The sequence below is a fragment of the Ursus arctos genome, unplaced genomic scaffold, assembly GCF_023065955.2.
Source record: "Ursus arctos isolate Adak ecotype North America unplaced genomic scaffold, UrsArc2.0 scaffold_11, whole genome shotgun sequence".
NCBI lineage: Eukaryota > Metazoa > Chordata > Mammalia > Carnivora > Ursidae > Ursus > Ursus arctos.
Window position 1 is genome coordinate 8,383,548 of NW_026622775.1, and position 21,892 is coordinate 8,405,439.

Below are 21,892 nucleotides of genomic sequence, written 5' to 3' on the forward strand. Positions count from 1 at the left end.
TCAAGAGTCTGGTGTTCAACTGACTGAGCCACCCAGGTGCCCCTCATTTTTAAAATTTTTAAGCTAATCTTCATTAAGTGCGTGCTGGGAGTCATAGATACATCATATATGACTTACATATATTAAATCACTTAATCCTTAAATAACCTCATAGATGCAATTGCTATCTCTATGTTACATAGTGAATTTAAATAACTTACCTAAGGCAACAAAGTATTAGTTGGAAGAATTGGAATTCAAACCCAGACAATCTGCCTCAGGGCCAAAGCTCTTAACTGTTGCATACTGCTCTAACTTCCATATCGTCACTCACTATACCTCAACTCACTATATCTGAAATCTCATCAATTGTCATTCAGTCTCCTATCTGGCATTTTGTCCATGCTAACAGATTCTGTAGCTTCCTTCTCCTGTGGAATTCTCTGATCTAGTCATCCTTTGCCATGATTTTGAGCTTCTATGTGACCTGATGTAAGCCGCCATATGACTACTTCTTAACTTCCCTACAACTTAACTAGCCTATTAATGCTTCCCTTTCTCCCAACTAAATATTTTCCTATTTTACTCATAGTCTTTTCCTCTCCTAAGATGCTCTCTTTTACTTATTTAAATCTTATCTATCCTTAAACTACAACCTTTATAATGCTTTCTCATACTACTTGAACATTTTGATTACTATGTCCTATGAATAACAATAGTGCTTTCTTTTTAAATGCACATGTAAAACATGTTTATTATGAGTACATACTTTTAAATCTTTGTGTTTTTATTGGTGATGCATTATAAAAGATGTAGTATGTTCTAATCACCTCCTCTTGACCCCTGACGGAAGGATCCCTCCCTCTAAATATAGAGGAGACAGCTGAACACAGGACACCCAATATCATATAACATTTAAATCCATTTTCTTTCATTTAAAAAATGTTTTTTAACCTGTGATACCTTTCACTCATTTCTCCCAACTCCCCACCCTTGCCTTTAGCAACCATCAATCTGTTCTCTGTATCTGTGAGTTCGGATTTTGTTTTGTTTTGTTTAGATTCCACACATCAGTGAGATCATGCAGTACTTGTGTTTCTCCTACTTATCTCACTTAGCACGCTGCTCTCCAGGCACGCTGCCCTCCAGGTCCATGCATGTTGTCCCAAATGGCAAGATTTCATTCCTTTTTATGGCTGAATATTATATTGTGAGGGGGTATGTGTGTGTGTATGCAATTTTCTTTATTTCTTTATTTGTTCGTCCATTGACAGACACTTAGGTTGCTGCATATCTTGGCTATTATAAATAATGCTGCAAGGAACATGATAGTGCAAAAATCTTTTTGAGTTAGTGTTTTTGTTTTCTTGATAAATATCCAGAAGTGGGATTGCTGAACCATATGGTAATCCTATTTTTAATTTTTTGAGGAACCTCCATACTGTTTTCCATAGTGGCTGTACCAGTTTACATCCCCACCATTCCCACCAGCTCTGTTACATTTGGAATATCACATGGTAATGCTTAGTGAGGCAATGATGTGTGAGGTCTGGGTTGGAAGTTGTCAAGGATAATGCAGAGCTGTCTTGATCCCCAATGTTTTTACCCAGTGGCAACTGAAGGGTCCTATTCAGCAAAGCAAGGTTGGAACATGATACCACACTTCAGTGCACTCAAATTGTTTCAAGGGAAAGAGAAACGAATAATACAACTGCTGCTACTATGCATAATATAACTTGCAGTTCCAGGTTCCTTGGTCCAAAGAAATATGTAATTATGTTTATTTATTTTTTTTAAGTTTGTATATCAGAAATTCTTAATGCAGCTATGTGGGTGGGCTCAACTAAATTAGTGTGAGTTTTCAAAGTCATCATTCAAAATGCTAATAATTAGAAACAAGAAGTTTTGGAAGTCAGTCTTTTTATATTCTCTTAGAAGCAGAAACAAAATCTTGTCTGTATATCACCATATTTACAAGTGAATTAAAAAGTTATTTTTAAAATTATAAATAATACTATTGATGTTCAAGCTTCAAAACTTTTTTTTTTTTTAAAGATTTTATTTATTTATTTGACAGAGACAGCCAGCGAGAGAGGGAACACAAGCAGGGGGAGTGGGAGAGGAAGAAGCAGGCTCCCAGAGGAGGAGCCTGATGTGGGGCTCGATCCCAGAACGCTGGGATCACGCCCTGAGCCGAAGGCAGACGCTTAATGACTGCACCACCCAGGCACCCCCAAGATTCAAAACTTCTAATCGGACCCTAGCAAGAATAGCTGCCGCCTAGGTTCTGGGCAGTTCTTGAGTTCTCATGAAATTGTGCTTTGAGCTTATTTAAGAGCCCTAACAGGAATTCTCAGGCATCAGTACTCAACACCATTTTTTGCTGAGTCAGATCACACATAAGCATACAGGAAAGACCTTACTGTTGGAATCCAGGTCTTCTCCTGGAAGGAATAAATGGAGCTATGCAATGAGACTGTGGAGGAACTTGAAAACAGTTACCATATTTTTTTTTGTTAAGTGCATGGTTGTTGAAATATTTACAAGCCAGACATATTGTCTAGATAACATCATTTTACCTACCTGGGGTTTGATGTGCATTCAAATAGACATTTGGTTGAGAGAAAAAAAAATCTCATTTTAACTTTTGGGTTTTTTTTTTTTTAAGTGACCTCTGTAGATTTTACTTGCTTTTAGATGTAAATATATCTTTTAATATGTCTTCAGGGGAGTGGATAGATACATAATCAAAAGATGTTTTTTAATATAATATTTAGAATTTTTTTCACACAGAATGGCATTTTTGGAAAAGGATTTGTGTTTTCTGCCTCGCATCTCGTGTAACTATGGTTACTAAAAATTTGTTTTGTTGCTATGAAAATGTAAACATATGTATTGCCTTTAGTCCTCAAACATTCATGATCTGGTATAAAAATCTAGAAAAGTGAACTTGTTTTATGAGACTATTAGTTGTTTAAAATTAAAATGAAATCCTACGAACATCAGCTTGAGGTAAACTAGATTTGGTTAATTATATAATTAATTTGCAAAGAATGTTTAGAACATCAGCACGTAAAAGAAAATTTTCTCTAGGGGCGCCTGGGTGGCTTAGTCGTTAAGCATCTGCCTTTGGCTCAGGTCGTGATCCCAGGGTCCTGGGATCGAGCCCGCATTGGGCTCGCTGCTCAGCGGGAAGCCTCCTTCTCCCTCTCCCACTCCTTCTGCTAGTGTTCCCTCTCTCACTGTATCTCTCTCTGTCAAATAAATAAAATCTTAAAAAATTTTTTTTCTTTATAAAATATACTGCAAAGATCATAGACCTCTTCAATGAGAAAGGAAAAAAGTGAAATGTTTGTCAGCATTTTCATAAAACTTTAAATTAAAGTTTCATGGACAGCATATATAATCCTTCACCAGACTTGAAATCTTGGCTATTCCCATTTTGTAAATGAGGAAATGGAGGGTTTGAGGGGTTTAGGACCATGCTACGTAGAACTGGGTCTAGAGCTCCTATGAGATTGGGTCTAAGTCTGTGGATAAGCTGCAACTGAATGTTGGCGAAAAAGTTTTTGAGTTGCTCCAGACTTCCCTAGCAAGTATACTCATGCACCAGAGGCTTCAGGTAAAGGTTCAATTAAATCAGGCCCGGGAGACACTTTCCTGGACACTGTGTGCATTGACGACTCAGTAAATTGTGAGCTCCTGGGGGAAGAAGTCCACTCTGGCATTATTAATTTACATAAGCATGGGGTCTCCTATCTAGGATATAGCATGTGGTTAGTAAATGCTTGCCGAATGAATTAACTTGGTTGATACTGAAGAAGTGAAGAAGTTTCATTGGTAATATTTGTAAACACAATGGAGAAGAAGAATTTTCAGGGAAAAAAAATACCACTTACTCTATGCTTCTCAAATGTCCATGGATTACCTCATTTGAGAGCAGAATCCCTGCAATAGCTATAAGTTTCTCAGAGCCCCTGTAATTGGCTTATATTTCCAAGTTTCCTGGGGTGATGCCATGGGAGGGATATATAGCAAACCCGGCTGAGCTGATGATGTTCCAGACTGAAGGACACACAGACTGATAGACTCTAAAAAATACAGGGACATCCCTGTGGATGGAAAGGCCACAGCAAAAGCACAGAAGGAATCATGTGGCACCTTGTGTATACAGACAGATACTTTATGTAAACAGGGGTAGCAAAAATGCATGCTGGTCATGAGGTACCACTGACACTAGATAAGGGACACAGACTCCTACAAGTTTGTGGTATGAATGGGCTTACTCAGAACTTAGAACCCAGACAATGGATAAAATTTTACAGGGTGAGGCAGGTAGATAATAAAAAAAGTAGTCTGATACCCATTGGCTATCATGATCTATACAGGTTCTGAAACTAGAATGATTGCAAAGAAATTACTTAACTGTTATTTTCCATTCCATCATCTCTGAAACAGGAAGAAAACATTTATTCAATCACTTATTCATTCACTCAGCCACTCGTGATTTATGAGACACCTCCTATATACCAAGCAGCCTCATTTTTAGGATGACAATAAAGATTAAAAGACAACTACAAGGTCTGGCATCTGGCACACAATAACTGTTCAATGAATGATATTAGTGTTTTGTTTGCCTCCAAGGATTCCAATGCTCTTTGTTTAACTCAGGTGACTATACAGCCAATCTGTACCGTACCTGCCACCCATCAGAGTTCTGAGCAAGACTGGCTTCACACTAACCTTGGTAGCAATTCCGCACAAATCACGGATTACAGAGCTTTCATCTGTGTGGAAGTTTAGACCAGAATGTGAAAAAGAACTTCATCTTTAAAGTCATTTTTAATTGAGAGTCAGCCACTCATGATCCATGAAATCTTGCATTCTCTAAGCATGCCTTTCTTTGACCAAAGGTGCTCTCTGAAAGGAAGATAAGATTTAGATTTACCTCCATTGATTTAGAATCCCTAGAGCTGGTGCAAAGGTTAATTATTAGAAAATCGTGACAAACAAGCAGTGGTTGTATTACCCTCTGCAGCTTTCTTTTTCCCTAGGGAAGAAATCGTTGTGATAACGCTCTTTTGTCAGTATAAATCTCTCAGCATACCCATTTTTAATGCTAATTCGTTAAAATACAATAATAGCTATAATCTAGAGTTAGTCTATTTCATAAGCTAGTCGCTGCGCTTCGTTTAGCGGACCATAAGGTGAGAGGGAGGGTTTGTTGCTGAGAAATGGGTTGGTGGGGATAGCGAGCTCCAAATAAACAGCATCCTTGACAGTTTTGTTGTAAATAAGACTAAGAAATTCAACATGAAGGCTAACCTAGTTTTCTTTCTCCCGCTGCAAATCTGTGCTGCGTCCATGGCCACCGTCACCTACAGAACGGCTACACGCCTTTGCACCAGGCCGCCCAGCAGGGCCACACGCACATCATCAACGTCCTGCTGCAGCACGGGGCCAAGCCCAACGCCACCACCGCGGTAAGCCAGGCGCCCGCCGCCCCGCGCCACGCTGCTGGTGCTGCTTCCGCCTCCTCGCCCGGCCCGGCGGCCCCAGCTCGCCCGCCCTGGCGGCCCCTTGTCTGAGCCGGGTTCAGACACATCCCCCTTCGATAAGCCCCCGCACTCTGGAAAGCCCGGGATTTCTGGAAAGCCTTCCCAGAAGACTTTCCAGAAATCAGCGTGACTTCTCCGGCAGCGCTTCCCGGGGAGGGAGAGCGGGGGGCCCGACTCAGCCAGTGTCTCTCGGGAGAGTGGGGCCCAGCGCTTAGGCGGCTGGAACGTGCTCTGCTTACAGCTGGGGCTCAGATGTGAGCGCGAGTCCACCCCTCCCGCCCGGCCTTTCTTAAGGGAGCCGGGTTTGCGAGGCTGCTGGCTTAGACAAAGCTCTTCGGGATGTGGAGCCATTGAAATGTAAACTAAGCGATGCAATTAAACAAACCGGGATCCCCAGAGGCCTGCGCTGGAGCCGGAGCTGCTGGCTTGCGTTGTTTTGCTGCACTGGGAGCTCCTGCACAGCTGTGGCTAAGTATGGGACTGAGTTCCCTGCGGTAACATCTTACCTGCAGCAGATGACCTGACCTCTGATGAGGAGTAACAGTACTCGGTACTGGCTAATAATTTTTGGAGGCAGCATCCTCAGTTCAAGAGGTACTTTCCTAAACACAGTGGAATATTTGTAGAGATGTTTGACAACCTCAGGGTTAAAGCGTCAAGTGCTTCTTATTAGAAGAGCAGGCAGATGCAGCTTGTTGTGTTACCATGGTGACCCGGGCTATAGTCTAAAGAAGTTACAAAGAGATTCAGATGTAATGGTAAAAACTAGTGATTTTCCTAAGCTGTGCCTTGTTTTGGAAGGAAATGCTGGCTCATGCGGAGCAGCCGGTGAGCTCATTGGCTCACAGCGCGGTCCTCCCTCTCAGTTCTCACTCTTTCTCTCTTTCACTCTCTTCAGAATGGCAACACCGCCCTGGCGATTGCTAAGCGTCTGGGCTACATCTCCGTGGTCGACACTCTGAAGGTTGTAACGGAGGAGGTTACCACCACCACCACGGTGAGTAGAAGGGGCCCATGGGCTTTGGTTCCACTGTCTTGGCTTTCAAGCCACATACTTTTTCACTTATAAAACGTGTTGAGCTTTTGGTTTGAGACTTCTTTGGGTGAATATATAGTACACCATGGAAGTGTGCAGATGGAAGTGCATTTACACAACTAATATGGGGGTTTTGGCTTCCGTTCGTTAACATAAATCCATATAAAATGTAAACGTAATCGTATAATACTTAGTTCCTTTTTCTCCAGCTGCCTTTTGGGGTGGGGGGTGCTGTTCTGCCCTTTCACTGTAGCTGGGAGTGACACCTCCTGCTGGCAAAGTGGAAGGACACTCCAGGGCAAACTTCTGTTCTTAGCCAGGAGCTCACCCAGCCTCTGGAAAGACCCTGATCCTTCTGATATTGTGCTGATGACTGAGTCAAATGCATTCCCGTGAGAACGGCTCTCATCCTTACTTTCTTCTTAGTTCTGATTATTATTTTTTACTGAAAAAGGAAATTGGTTGTACTTAGTAGGTCAACTGTATCTGTATCATGACAGAGCATATATTTAAAATTTTTTATTTTCGCTGGTTTGAATACGACTGCTGATTCTTTAGGAGGAGCTGGGATCATCGACAGCCTTTGCCAGAGAAACTCCAGGAGAGTGAAAACTACAGGACTAATGAGTCCTAAGGCTCTTGTACCATTCAGCCAGAGTAGAGCTTCAAGGAGGCCTCTCCGTAGGGAGACTCACAGCTGAAAGAGGGAGTGCTGTTCTCTTTGCACGTATTTAACTTATTTTTCTTAAGCATGAACTCTAAGAGCAGCAGCTCTTTAATTTCTCTTTTTAAAATAGAAAAATGGAGCGACAGTAGAATGTTAGATGTTCTTTAGAGACAATAAGATCACAAATCAACATAAAACATCTGAAAGAGGTTCTAGTAAATGCCTTAAGTTAGGAAGGATGTGTATAGAGTTTTAGAACACTTGTTTCTTTTGATAGATATGTGGAAAAGAAAGGAATTTTATTCAGACTGACGCCAAGTCCCTGTTGACATTGAGGCAGATGGAATACAGTTAGTTTGATGTGAAATTTTTAATAGAGTGGAGTATGATTTATTAATGAACTGCGAGACACAGCCTGAATTTAGATGGGAGAGGATCGTACTGCTTGTTTTCTCAAGCAAAATCTTATAAACCTTTGGCTAATACACCACAAAATTTTTTTAAAGATTTAAGGTATGTCTTCAATAAATTATATAGGAGGAAAACAAGTATTGTCACTACCCATCACTACACTTCTGAGTTGCTCTATATGGCTGAATCTTAATGGCTTTTTCTTACTATATGATTTTTTATACCAGGAAAATCTTCATATTAGGGACCTATACATATGTGTCTTTATTTGGCATCTTTGAAACAATGTGCAAATCACAGATAAGTGAAGCCTGTAGTGGCAAGATTGGCCAAGTATATCTGTTCTTAGAAGTCATATTTTCTGTGAACTTTATTAGCTTTTCTGGTTGTCATGTACATACATTTTTATGAAGTGACCACTAGATGGCAAGCTTGCATCTTTTTTGCTGCTTGACCTGCTTTTCTTCCATTCATTTCATTAACTAATTCATTCCTTCAATATTTATTGAATATAAAATATGCTCTGAGCTCTATGCTGAGTGCTGAAGAGTCATCAGTGGTGAAAACATTCCCCCCGCCCCCCAGCAGCTTACAGTTTAGTGGGAGCGGAGAATGAGACCTACATCTTGTAAGAAAATAAATTCTTCTTTAACATCAACAAAACTACGGAGCTTACGTGTTCGGTTTCAAAGCGATCTCAGGCTCATAAATATTACTTAGAGTGAATGACTTTAACTATATAGATCTATATTTGAAAAGAGAAGCAATGAGCTTGCTAAATACTATGACCAAACAAGTTCAGAATACCTTTCAGAAATTAGACATGGAGTCCTATCTCTGCCACATCTAGCTTCAGTGGAATACAAAAACCACTTTTAGAGCTGCCTGTGAGCTTTTCTTCTGTTCTGGTAACTATTATTCTCTACCCCGCCCAGCTGAGTATTTCCCCAATAAAAGCCACTATACTTAGAAATCAAGTTTCTAGGTAAAAAGCCAACAAACAAATATAAAACATAATGGCGTGTTTGCTTTTAGTTGGGGTAAGAAGTCATTGCCCACAGTAACTAAACAAGTACCCCCTTTGTCTAAATGGGTGGTTGTATTGGTAACATGTTTTGATGTTGCCCTGTTTTTACTTTCTTCCCTCTCTTAGAATTGATTCTTCTCTTAGAATTGCGAGTTTTATTGTTTTGTGAAATTGAGTTTGGGGTGAAGGATTGAAAATATGAACTTATTCCTGTCTCTTATGTGAGCCTTATCTTACTTTGCACTTCCTCTCTTTGGGAAGAGATTTTCATATAATGATCCTATTAATGGTATTAAAAATGAATATTTAGTGATTACAGATATGGCAGGCATTGAGGGTAGATATAGGACTCAAATTTAGGTTGTCAGATTCTAAAGTCCATGTTCTTAACCACTCTGACATAACTGATCTTGGCTTCACTAAAAGTTAGCTTAGCGTGAATTTTGTGAAAGAGGTGTTTTCACCTAGTTTTCTATTAAAAACAACCTACCTAAATAGTGCTTTTTGTTGATTTCCATGGAGGCATCATATTCAATATTATTTTCTAAAGTGAATTTGGAATTACTCACTGGTGATGGGCCAAGATAGCACACTAGACAATTTAATAATTATATAAAACTAAGAAAATTAAATTAGTTTGATGTTATTACCATTTAAGTGTAACAGTTAAATCACAGTTACACAACTAACATACAAATTTCACATCACTGGATTTATACGATGTGCCTTTGAGCAGCCGTGTGAGTTCTCTTTCATCAAAGAAACTTTCCTGTGCTAATCCTCCTTCCAAAGTTCTTTACCCCAAGTATGAATAAAGTCATTGTGTAGAGAGAAGAGGAAGGCAGCAGTCTGTAAAGGAGAAGCCACTGCTTCAGAAATTTTTGAGACATTTTGGAGTTGTGGTTTGTTTCCTTAACCTTTGCTTTTCTAACTTTACTTTGGGGAACCCAGTAGGGGATATGAGGCAGTTCAGCATTCTCCCAGGATTACAGTCATTGCATGTTTGCCAGAATGGGCATCAGAGTGCGGGGGATGCATGTCTGGCAGCAGAAGCCACCGAGTTCAATCATGTAAGGCAGTTTAGAAGACCGAGATAGGACTCCTCCCTCTACTTATTGATCAGCTGTTGTCGAGTATTTGTATTATTTGCATAATTTTAAAATGATCATTTTTTAAGTTGCATATAATCATTGATATGTAGACCAAAAATTACTAAAATAAAAATGACATCATAAATTGCTGAATAAACTACTAAGATAAAAATGACATTATATTTATATTACCATTTAAACAGTGGGGAAATTTTTGACGGTTAAGAAAATGTAAATATTCAAAGTCCTAAATCTTATCTGATGCTGTAAGTCAGTTAAAATGCAAATCATAGAAATAGCAATGCAGTAAATACACATGAAGTTATTGGACACCTTTTGAAGTGGAGTCAAGATCTTTTCTTTGAATATAGGTCCATTAACTAGAAGGAAGCTCAATGATCATTCTTGCACAAAGAACATCAATATTACATACTATATCCTATAATATCTATATCTTGATAATATTCATCCTGTGTGTGTATATATATGTATACATATATCTTTAAGATTTTTAATTATTTTTTAGAGAGAGAGTGTGCATGAGGGTGGGGAGGGGCAGTGAGAGAGGGAGAGAATCTCAAGCAGACTCCCCACTGAACATGGAGCCTGACGCAAAGCTGGGTCCCAGGACCCTGAGATCATGACCTGAGCTGAAATCGAGAGTTGGACGCTCAACCGACTGAGCCCCCCAGGCACCCCGTATTCATCCTGTGTGTTATCTTAAAGTGACATTATACTGAGTGCAGAACCTTTTTAAACCTTTGACGAACTTTTTTTTTCTCATCTGCTTTAATTGTCTCAACCACACCTAATTGAGTAGCAATTATTTTTGGCAACTCACCTTTGTTGAGATTTCCAAACCATTTATATTAGTTTTTGTAGAAAAATATTTACATACTATTTAAATTATTACAGACATTCTATTAACATGTACGATTGGTATAAATAGGTTTGGGAACAAAGCCAGATTTAGCCTGTGGCCCCATGATGGGAGTCACTGTGTGTGGGCATTAGAAGGTGGCATACTAGCCGAGATCGCTCAAGCTGTGGTGACTTGGTGAGCATGTGATACAAAGGAGATGGTTGACAAGGGGTGTGGGCTAAGTGGAGGCCAGGTAAGCACGCTTTTTCTTTTGTGTCAAACAAACCAGATTTTATCTATTTACAAAACAGCAATTTAAGGACTCATGTTTTATTTTTTACCTCTTTCCCACATCGTGGTAAATATTAAAAACTCATTATTAAGCGCTCCGTCTATCCTATCCTATTTATATTGCTGTATTATCTGATTTAATTACATACTATTAAATTTGTGCATAGTACACTACCCATTTTAACTTTAAAGTGGTTTCTAATCTTGACTATAGACTCTTAGGTTCTATAGCAGACGGAGTTGCCCATGACCATTTAATTATATCTTTGTTTTCTATGTACTATTCAGATGCATTTGTATAAAACCATATTTATATTTTGATAATCAAGTTTTCAAAGGACACTCCATTTTAAAGGAAAATATGTATTTATTTCTTATAACATTACTCATGAGTAGGAAGACTTAATTATCATCCATTCAACAAATATTTATAGATGGCCTTCTAAAGGCCAAGTACTACATCATGAGCAAATGCATACTGTACTTACTACATTGCATGTAGAGGGCATTTTTACTATCTGTGCAGAAAAATATCTGTGACCAGTGTGGTCACTATGTGTTACTTTTTCTGTTGCCACATATATTTGCTGGTAATAACTGATAGTATTGAATGACCAAACTAAAGCAATGGTATTTCCACTCTGAGAAATTCCAGTCTACTCTTAGAAATTCAAAGAAAATATAGTCCTATTATCAGTGTCCGAAAATATAAACTACGCCAGGCAATATAACTTAATCATTTAAAAAAGTATTTCCATTACTTACTTTCAAATAGAGAAGCATCCTCTTGTGGAATGTTTCCTATGAAGGGCAAATACTCTAGAACATCTCCGTAAAATAAACTTTCTGGTGTAGTCTCACACGGTAGATGTGCCTTCACATTTTTGAATCATTTTATTTACACTGAGAATCTTATAAAAAAGTTTCAGAAAAAGCTTAATAGGTTATCATAGCTTAATAGGCTGTCACTGTCTTTCCTATATATATATTTTTAAAAGATTTTATTTATTTATTCGACAGAGATAGAGACAGCCAGCGAGAGAGGGAACACAAGCAGGGGGAGTGGGAGAGGAAGAAGCAGGCTCATAGCGGAGGAGCCTGATGCGGGGCTTGATCCCATGACACTGGGATCACGCCCTGAGCCGAAGGCAGATGCTTAACCGCTGTGCCACCCAGGCGCCCCTGTCTTTCCTATATTTTAAATGCAAATCACTTTCTGCAATTTATACACTTTTCCAAATGGGTTGCAGTTTGAGCTGCATGATAGATCCCATCTGAGCAACTTTGTCATAGCTGAGCCCCTGGGAGTCTGACTTAATTGTTCTGTGACGGTATCCAAGTGATAGTATTTTAAAATTTTCTCTAATAATTTTAATATGCAGCTAGAGTTGAAAACCATACATACAGAGCATATAAATTTATAAATTAATTACTATTAAAATAATTAAATGAGGGGGCGCCAGGGTTAAGTCGGTTAAGCATCGGACTTGGTTTCGCCTTGGGCCATGATCTCAGGGTTGTGAGATTGAGCCCCGCATCTGGCTCTGTGCTGGATGTGAAGTCTGCTTCAGAGTCTCTCCCTCTCCTCCCGCTCATGTTCTCTCTCTCTCAAATAAATACATTTTTAAAAATAAGCTAAAATTATTAAGTGATCTAAGTCTTAAATTTGCTTAATAAATATTTATTGACCAGCTATTGGTCAGAATTTTGAATGGGTGCTTTTGTCTTTCCTGAAGTTTAATTTGTTTTCAGTGAATAAGACATTATGGAATTATTTAAACATAAGCAACATGCAGGAAAGCTGAATTCAATACTTTAATCTCCAACTGTGCCTTCATCAGGATAACACGAGACTTTCCTTACTTTCTCCGTTTCTTCCCATTCTTTAACTGTTCTGTCATCCCAAAGAAAATCTATTTAGTTGTTATGTGGATTTTAAATATATTTTGCCTAATTTGGTATCGTTGATTTATTCAATATACGTTTGAGGAGCACCTGCTAGATTTCAGGTTCTGTGGAAACAAACCTACTCTTCAACGGCTCACACTCTCACGTGGGAGCAGATAAGGCACAGACCGTTGGGAATGGTGTGGTCTGGTGTTTCCCATATCATAGCACTTTACAGCAGTAGATAATCACAGTGAAACAGATTCATTACGGAGATTGGGGAATGTTTCTCCACGAAAATTACATCTAATATGAGCCAAGAAAAGAGGGAGAAGAATATTTCTGGTAAAGGAAATAATATATGGAAAAACTTGGAGGTGTAAGAGAACGTGACCTGCAAACATGGCCGGAGCATGGAGAGAGGGAGAGGAGGCCTCCCTGCCTCGCCTTACGACATCATCCGGCTCTCCTGAGCCACTTTGTCTTGTTTTCTGAGGACATGGGGAACCACTGAAAGGGCATGTAGTGTCACATTATGATTTCATGAGCCCCTTTTGACACACAGATACAATACCTGTAGATGTGGGTGTATTTTCAAATTAGTTGAATTTCCTCGTAAATCTATTTGAGGTTCTCTACTGCTTTTGGAAAGAAAAAGAAATTGGTGCTATTCAAAACAGTCTGTAATATCTATGTAGCAAAGCTTAGAAACCTAAGACATCCTGTTTACTATTGTATTTTAGTGACTTTAGCTGAAGACTTGACTTATTTTGAGAGATTAGGTTTTTAGAGTTCCCATAACGATGCCAGTCCGTGCACTTACTTCATTTTCAGTGCAGAAACTAGAGATACGAATTTGAGACTTGACTGTCTGTAGGTGATAGTTAAAGTAGTGAGATTTGTTTTTTGTTTCGTTTTGCTTTAAATCACTGTGGTATCCCTGGTGTCTAAAACAGTGCCTGGCATATGGTAGGCACTAAAAATGTTTCTTGAGTACCTGAATGACTGAAAAGTTCAGAGCTTTTCAGTTATAAGATGAATTTTATATTGAATTACAATTATAATAATGGTGTTATGTTAGCCGATATTTATTGAGTGCTAACATATTTCAAGCACTGTTCTTAGAGCTCTTACATATATTATTTCATTTAATCTTCATAACAATTTTATGAAGTAGTAGTAGAATCCCTGTTTTACAGATGAGAATATTGAGGCCCAGAGAAATAGGGAACTTGTTAAGAAAGGACAGTTTGAATTCGACCCCAGCCAGCCAGTCTCCAGAATCTGGTCTCTTAACCTTACATCGTTTATCAGGAATGGAAGGCAGTGGACTTGGCAGCTCTGGAGTGCCTTTGCGGAAGGCGAATAAGCAACAAGCCAGAACTGTAGACCAACGAAATAGCAAAGGGATGATTGACTCTCTACTCGTGATCCTCTGATCCCAGATGAGATGCATCACATTTTCTGCCCAAATAGTTTCTCTTTCACATTGTGTGCAACTTCTTTTCCATTGGCTTTGTTTTTAATAAATTACATATGTCCATTGCTTCTTTTTAAAGCTTTTCTGGAGATATTACTTACTTCATTTTAGGGAAGCCATGAAAACATTAATCTGCTTTCTCAATATGACTAATTATTAATGCCATAGGTAAAAAATTTATTTTTCAAATAGGAACTCAAAATAATGAACTTCTTCTTGTACAACTTCACTGGAGTCAATGAGCACTTATATTCAGAAAGAACAAATGGATTTGCATGAAAGAGAATAAGCTTCCAGAACATACATGTGGGAAGATGAAATGCTCAGGAACTGATGGCTTGCTGGTGCTGTCCACTTGAACCTCCTCTGTGATTCTTTTCTCTTTTGTTTGATTTTAACTTGTGTATTAATGATTTTTTTTTCCTTTCCAGACTATCACTGAAAAACACAAGCTAAATGTTCCTGAGACGATGACTGAGGTTCTTGATGTTTCTGATGAAGAAGGTAAGACTTTTATTCCGTCTTCATTGTCTTACACAAAGACAGGCAAGCCATCGTTTTTCTCAGGGACTAAGCCAGTACCCTGGGTATGGGTGACAGTCTCTTAATATTTAAAGTCACTTTTTAACCTCTGTTTCAAAATGTCTACTTTTGTCATTTGGAGAAAGAGGATAGTAATTAGTCTGTTTTCAGTGGGTATTATCTTTAATGTCTTACTAAATAACAGAACTGGAAAAGGGGAAAGACACTGGAAATTGGCCATCTGTTAAATCTACCTGATAATACAATTATTAATATATGTTTTAATTATGTTAACATACATTTTTTAAATTAAAATGCCTTAAAGTGAAAGACTTTGAAGTATACTCTATCAATGGTATATTAAGAAATCTCTGTTTCTGATTGGTTCAAATGATCAGAATAAATTTTAAGTCCGGAGGAAAGGAGGCTTAGATAAGGTTAGAAATAGCATGTAAGTCACACTAATTCAGTATAAGAATTTGATTCCCTAAGGCATAAAATATGCTCTGTATAGTTTTAGAGTTGATGAAAAGTATCTAAGGTAGTGGACTGCAAACGTTGAGAAGGCTGTTGCCCTACAAGGAGTACCAGCGACAGCCTGGGGTGGGGATGGGACATTGTGCTGCGGGTCTGTCCCTCCACGAGAGTTTCGGGCTCCCTACCTCTACTTGGGTTAGAGCAGTTGACCTTTCTTAAACAAAAAAATCTGCCAAAAAATCATGAATGCAGCAAATGAGGTATGTAGCCAAATTTCAATAGTACAGCTTTTGGTCAAATGTATATGTTTGAAAAATTATTGCCATGAAGAATAGTACTCGTTAAAACTTGCCACACACTGGAGAAGGTCCAAACACTCCTCACTGCAGGCAAAGAGAAACTCTGCCGAGACTAATCTGAGGGAAAGAGCAGCCAAAACCCAACAGCAGAGTGCACACAGCACACACCACTTTCTGCAGCACCAGCCCTGGACAGTGTATGACCTCTTCCTAATATACCATTACTCTCAGGAGCAGGAAACATAACAGGTTTTCCTAACACACAGAAGACAGAGATCTAGACAAAATGCCAAGATGGAGGGACTCATCTCAAAAGAAAGAACAAGAAGAGGGCACAGCCAGGGGTCTAATCAAAACATCTAAGTAATATGCCTGAACCAGAATTTAAAACAATAATCATAAGCAGACTAGCTTGGCTTGAGAAAAGCAAGGAAGACACCAGGGAGTCCCTCACTGCAGAGATGAAAGAACTAAAAACTGGTCAGGCTGAAAAGAATAGTACTATCCTCAATAATAACTGCTTTTATTGAGAAATAGTAAAAGTAGATTTTTAGGTTCTTCAGGATGTAATCAGAAGGTGAACCTTTACACTGAAGTTTCATTATTTGGAACTAGTTTGTTCACTGATTGGTAATAGGCATTGAGTTATCTCAGCTTTTGTAAGAACTTATGACAAGAACAAGCAAATGTTTGGTCAGTGCATTATTATAAGTAAATTAATAACTGCCAAAGCTAGCATTTCCAAGTATTATAATAATTTTGTGTTCATCCTAATACCTGCCAGCTAATTTTCAGCATTCATATATGCACATCATATTTTGTTTTGTGGGATCATCTTTCTTAACAGCCTTTAAACAGTTTGGTGACAACTTTATTGATGGGGAAGCGCTTAGTGATTCAGGTACCTTTAGAGGAAGTTATTGGAGTGAAAGCTTTGCTTTTAATTTTTCTTAACTGGATAGAAGCTACTTGCTTAATATTTAAATCTGGGTGCCTGGTACTAATCTGTTTCTTTTGAAATAGCATGTGTAATATGGATGGAGTTGTACATATGCGCATGTGAGCGTGTAGATTGTATTAACTTGGAAGCTTAAAGCCATAAATTGCTTATCCTATTAATGATTTTGCTGCTGTTGTTGAGACCTATTAGTATAATGAAATTATCTAATGAGCATTATGTAAATATTTTACCAAAACTTTTCTTCTAATCTCTCTTCTAAGGATACACATTTAGAGAAAAAAAACTATATTCTTTGTAAGTTGACATTTAACTAGCATGAACCTGTTAAAACTAAGTTAGACTGCTTGACTGAATGTACTTCATATCATTCTTGGCTGAAGATAAGTTTTAGATGTGGTTTAAAATATATGAAATTGATAGTTATAATGTGATTTTTGAAGGTAACTAGGAATAAAAATAAAAACCCTTAAAATTATTTAGGAAGAGCTTCGGCATATAGGGAAAAATGAATAATATAAAATATTCTATCTACCAAGAAGGATCCAAAGTACATGTGGTATCACTTGAAGCAAATCTCTTACATGGAAATCTAAATTTATTGATCAATTAGACTGATTATTTAATTTAAAAATAGTGTTTTTTTAAATTTCCTAAATAATGGTTAAATAATTCCAATGCCAATGCATGCAAAGTATTGAGTGAGATTAAAGAAATTCCATTTATATGGAACAGCTTTTTGGGCCTGCTCATTGCCTAATATAAGATCTAGCTATAATATCCTGTATACTTTTATTAAAACTGGTATAGATTAAGAGTTTTTAGTGATAAAAGGTCTTGCTTTGAGAGGAATATTGGCTAATGATCAAGAATATCTTTTATGGCAAGAAAAGAAGCTTTCCTTCTTTTAGACATAGCCAAAAACTTAGTAACATTTTTTTCCCCCAGAAAGAAATTCAAGTTGAATAATTTTTATGTATAGGATATATTTGAGTATTGTGAAGTAACTTTTAGGACAAAGAATGAGTAGAAAGAAATTCTGCTGGTTGACATTGCCAACCCTTTCATGTTTTATGGGCTTAAAATGTTTTCATAGAACCTATCATTCATATGGACAAAGTGCAGCCACATGTATTTAAAGGTATTAGCCAGTTCTTGCTTTGTTTTTTTAATTTTTAAAATTTTTTACAGCTCTTCTGTTTTGATAGTTGTGTACATATCAATACTCAGAAGAATATTCAAGTCAAGTATAGATGTCCTTTCAGGCTACCTTTGTATAGTAACCAGGATATCCACTCGTGAATCCAGTCAACAGATAGTAAAAATGATGTTACTGTGTGTAGAGTTCTATCACTTCTACCACTGGAGAATCAGAGGTGAACACAGGGCAGGCCTTTACAAAACATAGACGGAAAGATAATGTAGAAGTTAAGTATAACAGAAGGCACTATGTCATCCACTTTTCCTGTCTGTCTTGGGAGTTAGAGAAAGAGAGACTTAGCACAAGCCTGCGGACTTGCTGAAACTGAGAGATTAATAGGAAGGTGACACAGGTTTTAGAGAGGGAGAAGGAACAGTATGGGGAGTCCTGAGAGGGGAAAGCGCATGAGAGAGACACAGAGTGGCAGAATAATCTAGTCATTCAGTTTGGCTCACGCATTAAAACATACTGAGCTTCACTGTGAATGTTTGAATTCCTAACTGAAAAGTCTGGGAAATTAGGATATATTAAACATTTTGATTAATGTTTGGAACAAATCTGATTTCCACAAAGATTAAACCAGCAGTGATACACTAAAGGAGTGTATTAGGAAGAAATTGGAAGGAAGCAGATTTGACAGAAAACATTTACTAAACATCTGTAATGCTAGGTGCATTGTCTCATTTAATCCCCATAGCATCCACATGAGATAGGCTATTGATTTCCCCTCATTTTTCTTTCAGGTGAGGAAAGGCTCACTTGAACAGGAGGCGACTAAGACTTAAACACATTAAGTAGTTTGCTCCACAGCACACAGCCATTAAGTGGTGGATGGGGAATGTAAACCCAGTATGCGAGCTGTTATAATAGCTCAGTCATATTATAAATAAGTCCCGATGGAAAACATGGCAAAGAAATGGAAGGAAAAGATAGAATTGGAAATTCAGTCTGAGTGTATTGTACCGTGCAGACGAAAACACAGCTGTAAATGCAATCCTCTATGTCTTCACAGGATCATGAGCTGATCCCTACCTTTGCTGACTCAGCTCCACAGCAGTAAATTATATGGTGGGGCTCAGGGGTGATGACACTTATGTAACTAAAATACCTGTAGAAATGTGACCCATGTGTCCCATATATTCAAAGGTTTGTGCATGGATGGCTTGTACAAACTTCTCCACTGGTTCTCTGGAATGATGGGTACTAATAATAGTCAAGAGAACTCCAGAATGGCTGAGTGTTAATGATGAAGTGATGAAATGCAGAGGAACCATCCATTATCTCCTTTGTCACACTTCTGCTGTGAACACTTGACAGTGGGGCTCCTCACTTCCTCCTCGTATTACATGACAGATTCTGCATCCAACTAGTTCTTTCACTTTTTCATAAATAAGAGTAGAGTTAGTCTTCCCAAATGTTAACAAGGTCACATACTTTTTTTTTTTTTTTTCTGGAAATAGTTGACTTATATTCAAACCAGATAATAGCTGTGTTTTGGTAAACCAATTTGTAGAATTGATCTTAGATTTTTTTTTTCTTCCAGAAATAAACAAAGGGGGGCCCCAACTTATTTGACTCATAAAAACTCTTCTATGTAAAGATTTACCAATTACATAAGAGGAGGGAAGGAGTAGGAACAAGTAAGTCCTACGAGGCTTATAATAAAATGTCTAACCTTGATTTGATCACTATTTAGACACTAACTTTCTTCCTGGACTTTTTGCCGTTGTTCACCATCATGAACACTTACTTTTGCCAAGTTACTTCATGTAGTATTCTCTAAATAAGTAACACATATTACTCTTTCATCCTCCCTGTTTTTATTACTTCTGTGGCTCTTTACACACGAGCCTCTCACCTGAAGAAGCGTCAACCTCTGCCCATTAAAGTTGAATACAAACAAATGATCAGCTCCAGTTCCTTCTCCAGTGATGCCTTCTCCAGCTTCACTGGAATTTCCTAGGAATGTCACAAGAAATTACCACAAACTTGGTGGCTCAAATTTATTCTCTCACAGTTCTGAGAGTGAAAAGTTTATGGCGGGACCATACTAACCTCTGATACTCTAGGGAAGAGTTTCTTGTCTCATCCAGCTTCCAGTGGCTGTCAGCGATCCTTGGCTTGTAGACACATCACTCCAATCTCTGCCTTCATGTGGCATTTTCCTCTGTGTCTCTGTCTAAGAACACGCTCATTGGAGTTATCCAATGTGATCTCATCTCAGTCCTTAACTTAGTTACATCTATAAAAGCCCTGTCTCCAAGTAAGGCCACATCCTCAGGTTCCAAATGGAAGTGAAATCTGGGGGGCGGGGGGGGGGACACTACTGAACCCACCACACCATCCCTCCCCTGACCTTTTTGGTTCTTAAAGTTGACCAACATCATGCGTTTTGTGTTTGACTGTAGTGTTATCTGTTGATTGCTATTGTTACATCTTGCTTTGTGAGGGAATACTTTTTTGTTGTTTCTTTTTTAATAGATTTATTATTTTTTTAAAGATTTTATTCATTTGAGAGAGAGAGAGAGAGAGCACAAGCAGGGGGAGAGGCAGGGAGAGAGGCAGGGAGAGATGGAGAAGCAGACTCCCCACTGAGCAGGGAGCCCCATGCAGGACTTGATCCCATGACCTGAGCTGAAGGCAGACGCTTAACCCATCTGAGCCACCCAGGTGCCCTGCGAGGGGACACTTTAAAGAAGAAAATATATGTAAGGGCTGTTGGGGGACCCCTTTAACAAACATAATTTTAAAAACTTTACTCACGTTTTCCTTAGAGCTATCAGATTTACGAATATTTAAGCACAGTACAATTGTCTTTCTTTATGATATACACATTTAGAAAGATTTTTGCATAAGTGAAATCGAGCTCATATTCCCTTGCTGTGTCGCACTTTCACCATTTTGTATTAATAAAAACAATGGCTAGCAATTAGTATATTCCGGCACCTGGTTACACATTCTTATATGTTATTTAATTCATACAACTACTGTGTGAGATAGATTATTAGTATCATTCCCATTTACTAGTGGTGGAAATTGAGGCTCTGGAAGATTGACAGACCAATAAATAACAATTACAATTTGAATCTAGGTCTATCTGATACTAAAGACTCAACTTTTAATTAATACTCATTGTGCTAAAACTTGATAAAAATCTCATCGTGTCACTGAAGGAGCCATGAAAATATGTTTAATGGTGAGACTTATTATAACCATCAAATGTTAAGTGCATTGACTTTGAGACAAAAACCTAATGGTGAATAAATTACATCTCCATTTACTGGAAGGTCTTTTTTAAAATCTGTCATTAGCTTTAAGTAATTTAGAGAGCTAATAATCCTTTGATATATATACCTGAGATCTTAAGATCGTATATATAGACAAACAGTGAAACGTCAAAGACATTTCCTTCTTACAATTATTTAATGTGATACCTTTATAAATTAATGTTGATTTGGAACAATCATTTGAAACAGATGGGAATAAAATAATAAATATTTAACTTAGTTATAGGAATGAAGTACATTCCTTCAAGTTGTCCTTTGCATAGATCATCAGGCTTAAAGTGTGTGATTAGTGTCTTAAGGAGTCATTAAAAATCGTTTCTCTCAGCTATATTATTTATTTCTCCATGTCAGCGTATTAATGGCATATAAAGCATTTCTGTGAGTGAGGTATTACTTATTGACTCACCTGAAAAAGATATTTTTGAAAGCAATTCTATTTCTAGTCATAGGCGGGGAATGTACCCTTACCATTTGGGCTTCTAAATATGAGCTACCACACTTAGTCATCTCTTTCTGCCACTACTTGATTACAAAATACACTTTTTTCCCCTGTTGTTCACCTTTGGGAAGCCACCTAGTTTCTAACAAAACATCCGTTTCATGCTCTGTAATGTTTTTAAAATTAAATTCCAGGTTGTTTATTAAAATGTCACAATATGCTCACTTTGTTCTAGTGTTCTTTCCCTAATGTGCACATCTTGTTAATCTTATAAATCATATCCCTCCACATACTGTATCACATATTTGTTTTAGAGCAGTAGATATTTCTTCTTTTTTTTTTTTTTTTAAGATTTTATTTATTTGTTTGAGATAGAGATAGCGAGAGAGAGCATGAGCCGGGGTGGGGGGTAGGGAGAGG

At 38.0% G+C, this 21,892-nt stretch overlaps 1 protein-coding gene across 30 annotated transcripts in view; it reads left to right on the plus strand.

Annotated features, from left to right (window-relative positions):
* Window positions 1-21,892, plus strand: part of ANK2 (ankyrin 2) — a 467,799-nt gene that overhangs the window by 378,222 nt on the left and 67,685 nt on the right. For 29 of the 30 annotated variants that reach the window (XM_057310022.1, XM_048212352.2, XM_057310028.1 and 26 more), the window contains 3 exons: window positions 5,364-5,462; window positions 6,436-6,534; window positions 14,721-14,793. In XM_057310022.1, coding sequence (XP_057166005.1) covers window positions 5,364-5,462; window positions 6,436-6,534; window positions 14,721-14,793 — 271 coding nt within the window. Of the gene's footprint in view, window positions 1-5,363; window positions 5,463-6,435; window positions 6,535-14,720; window positions 14,794-16,434; window positions 16,489-21,892 lie in introns of all 30 variants that reach the window. The other variant, XM_044384283.3, reaches the window with a different exon arrangement.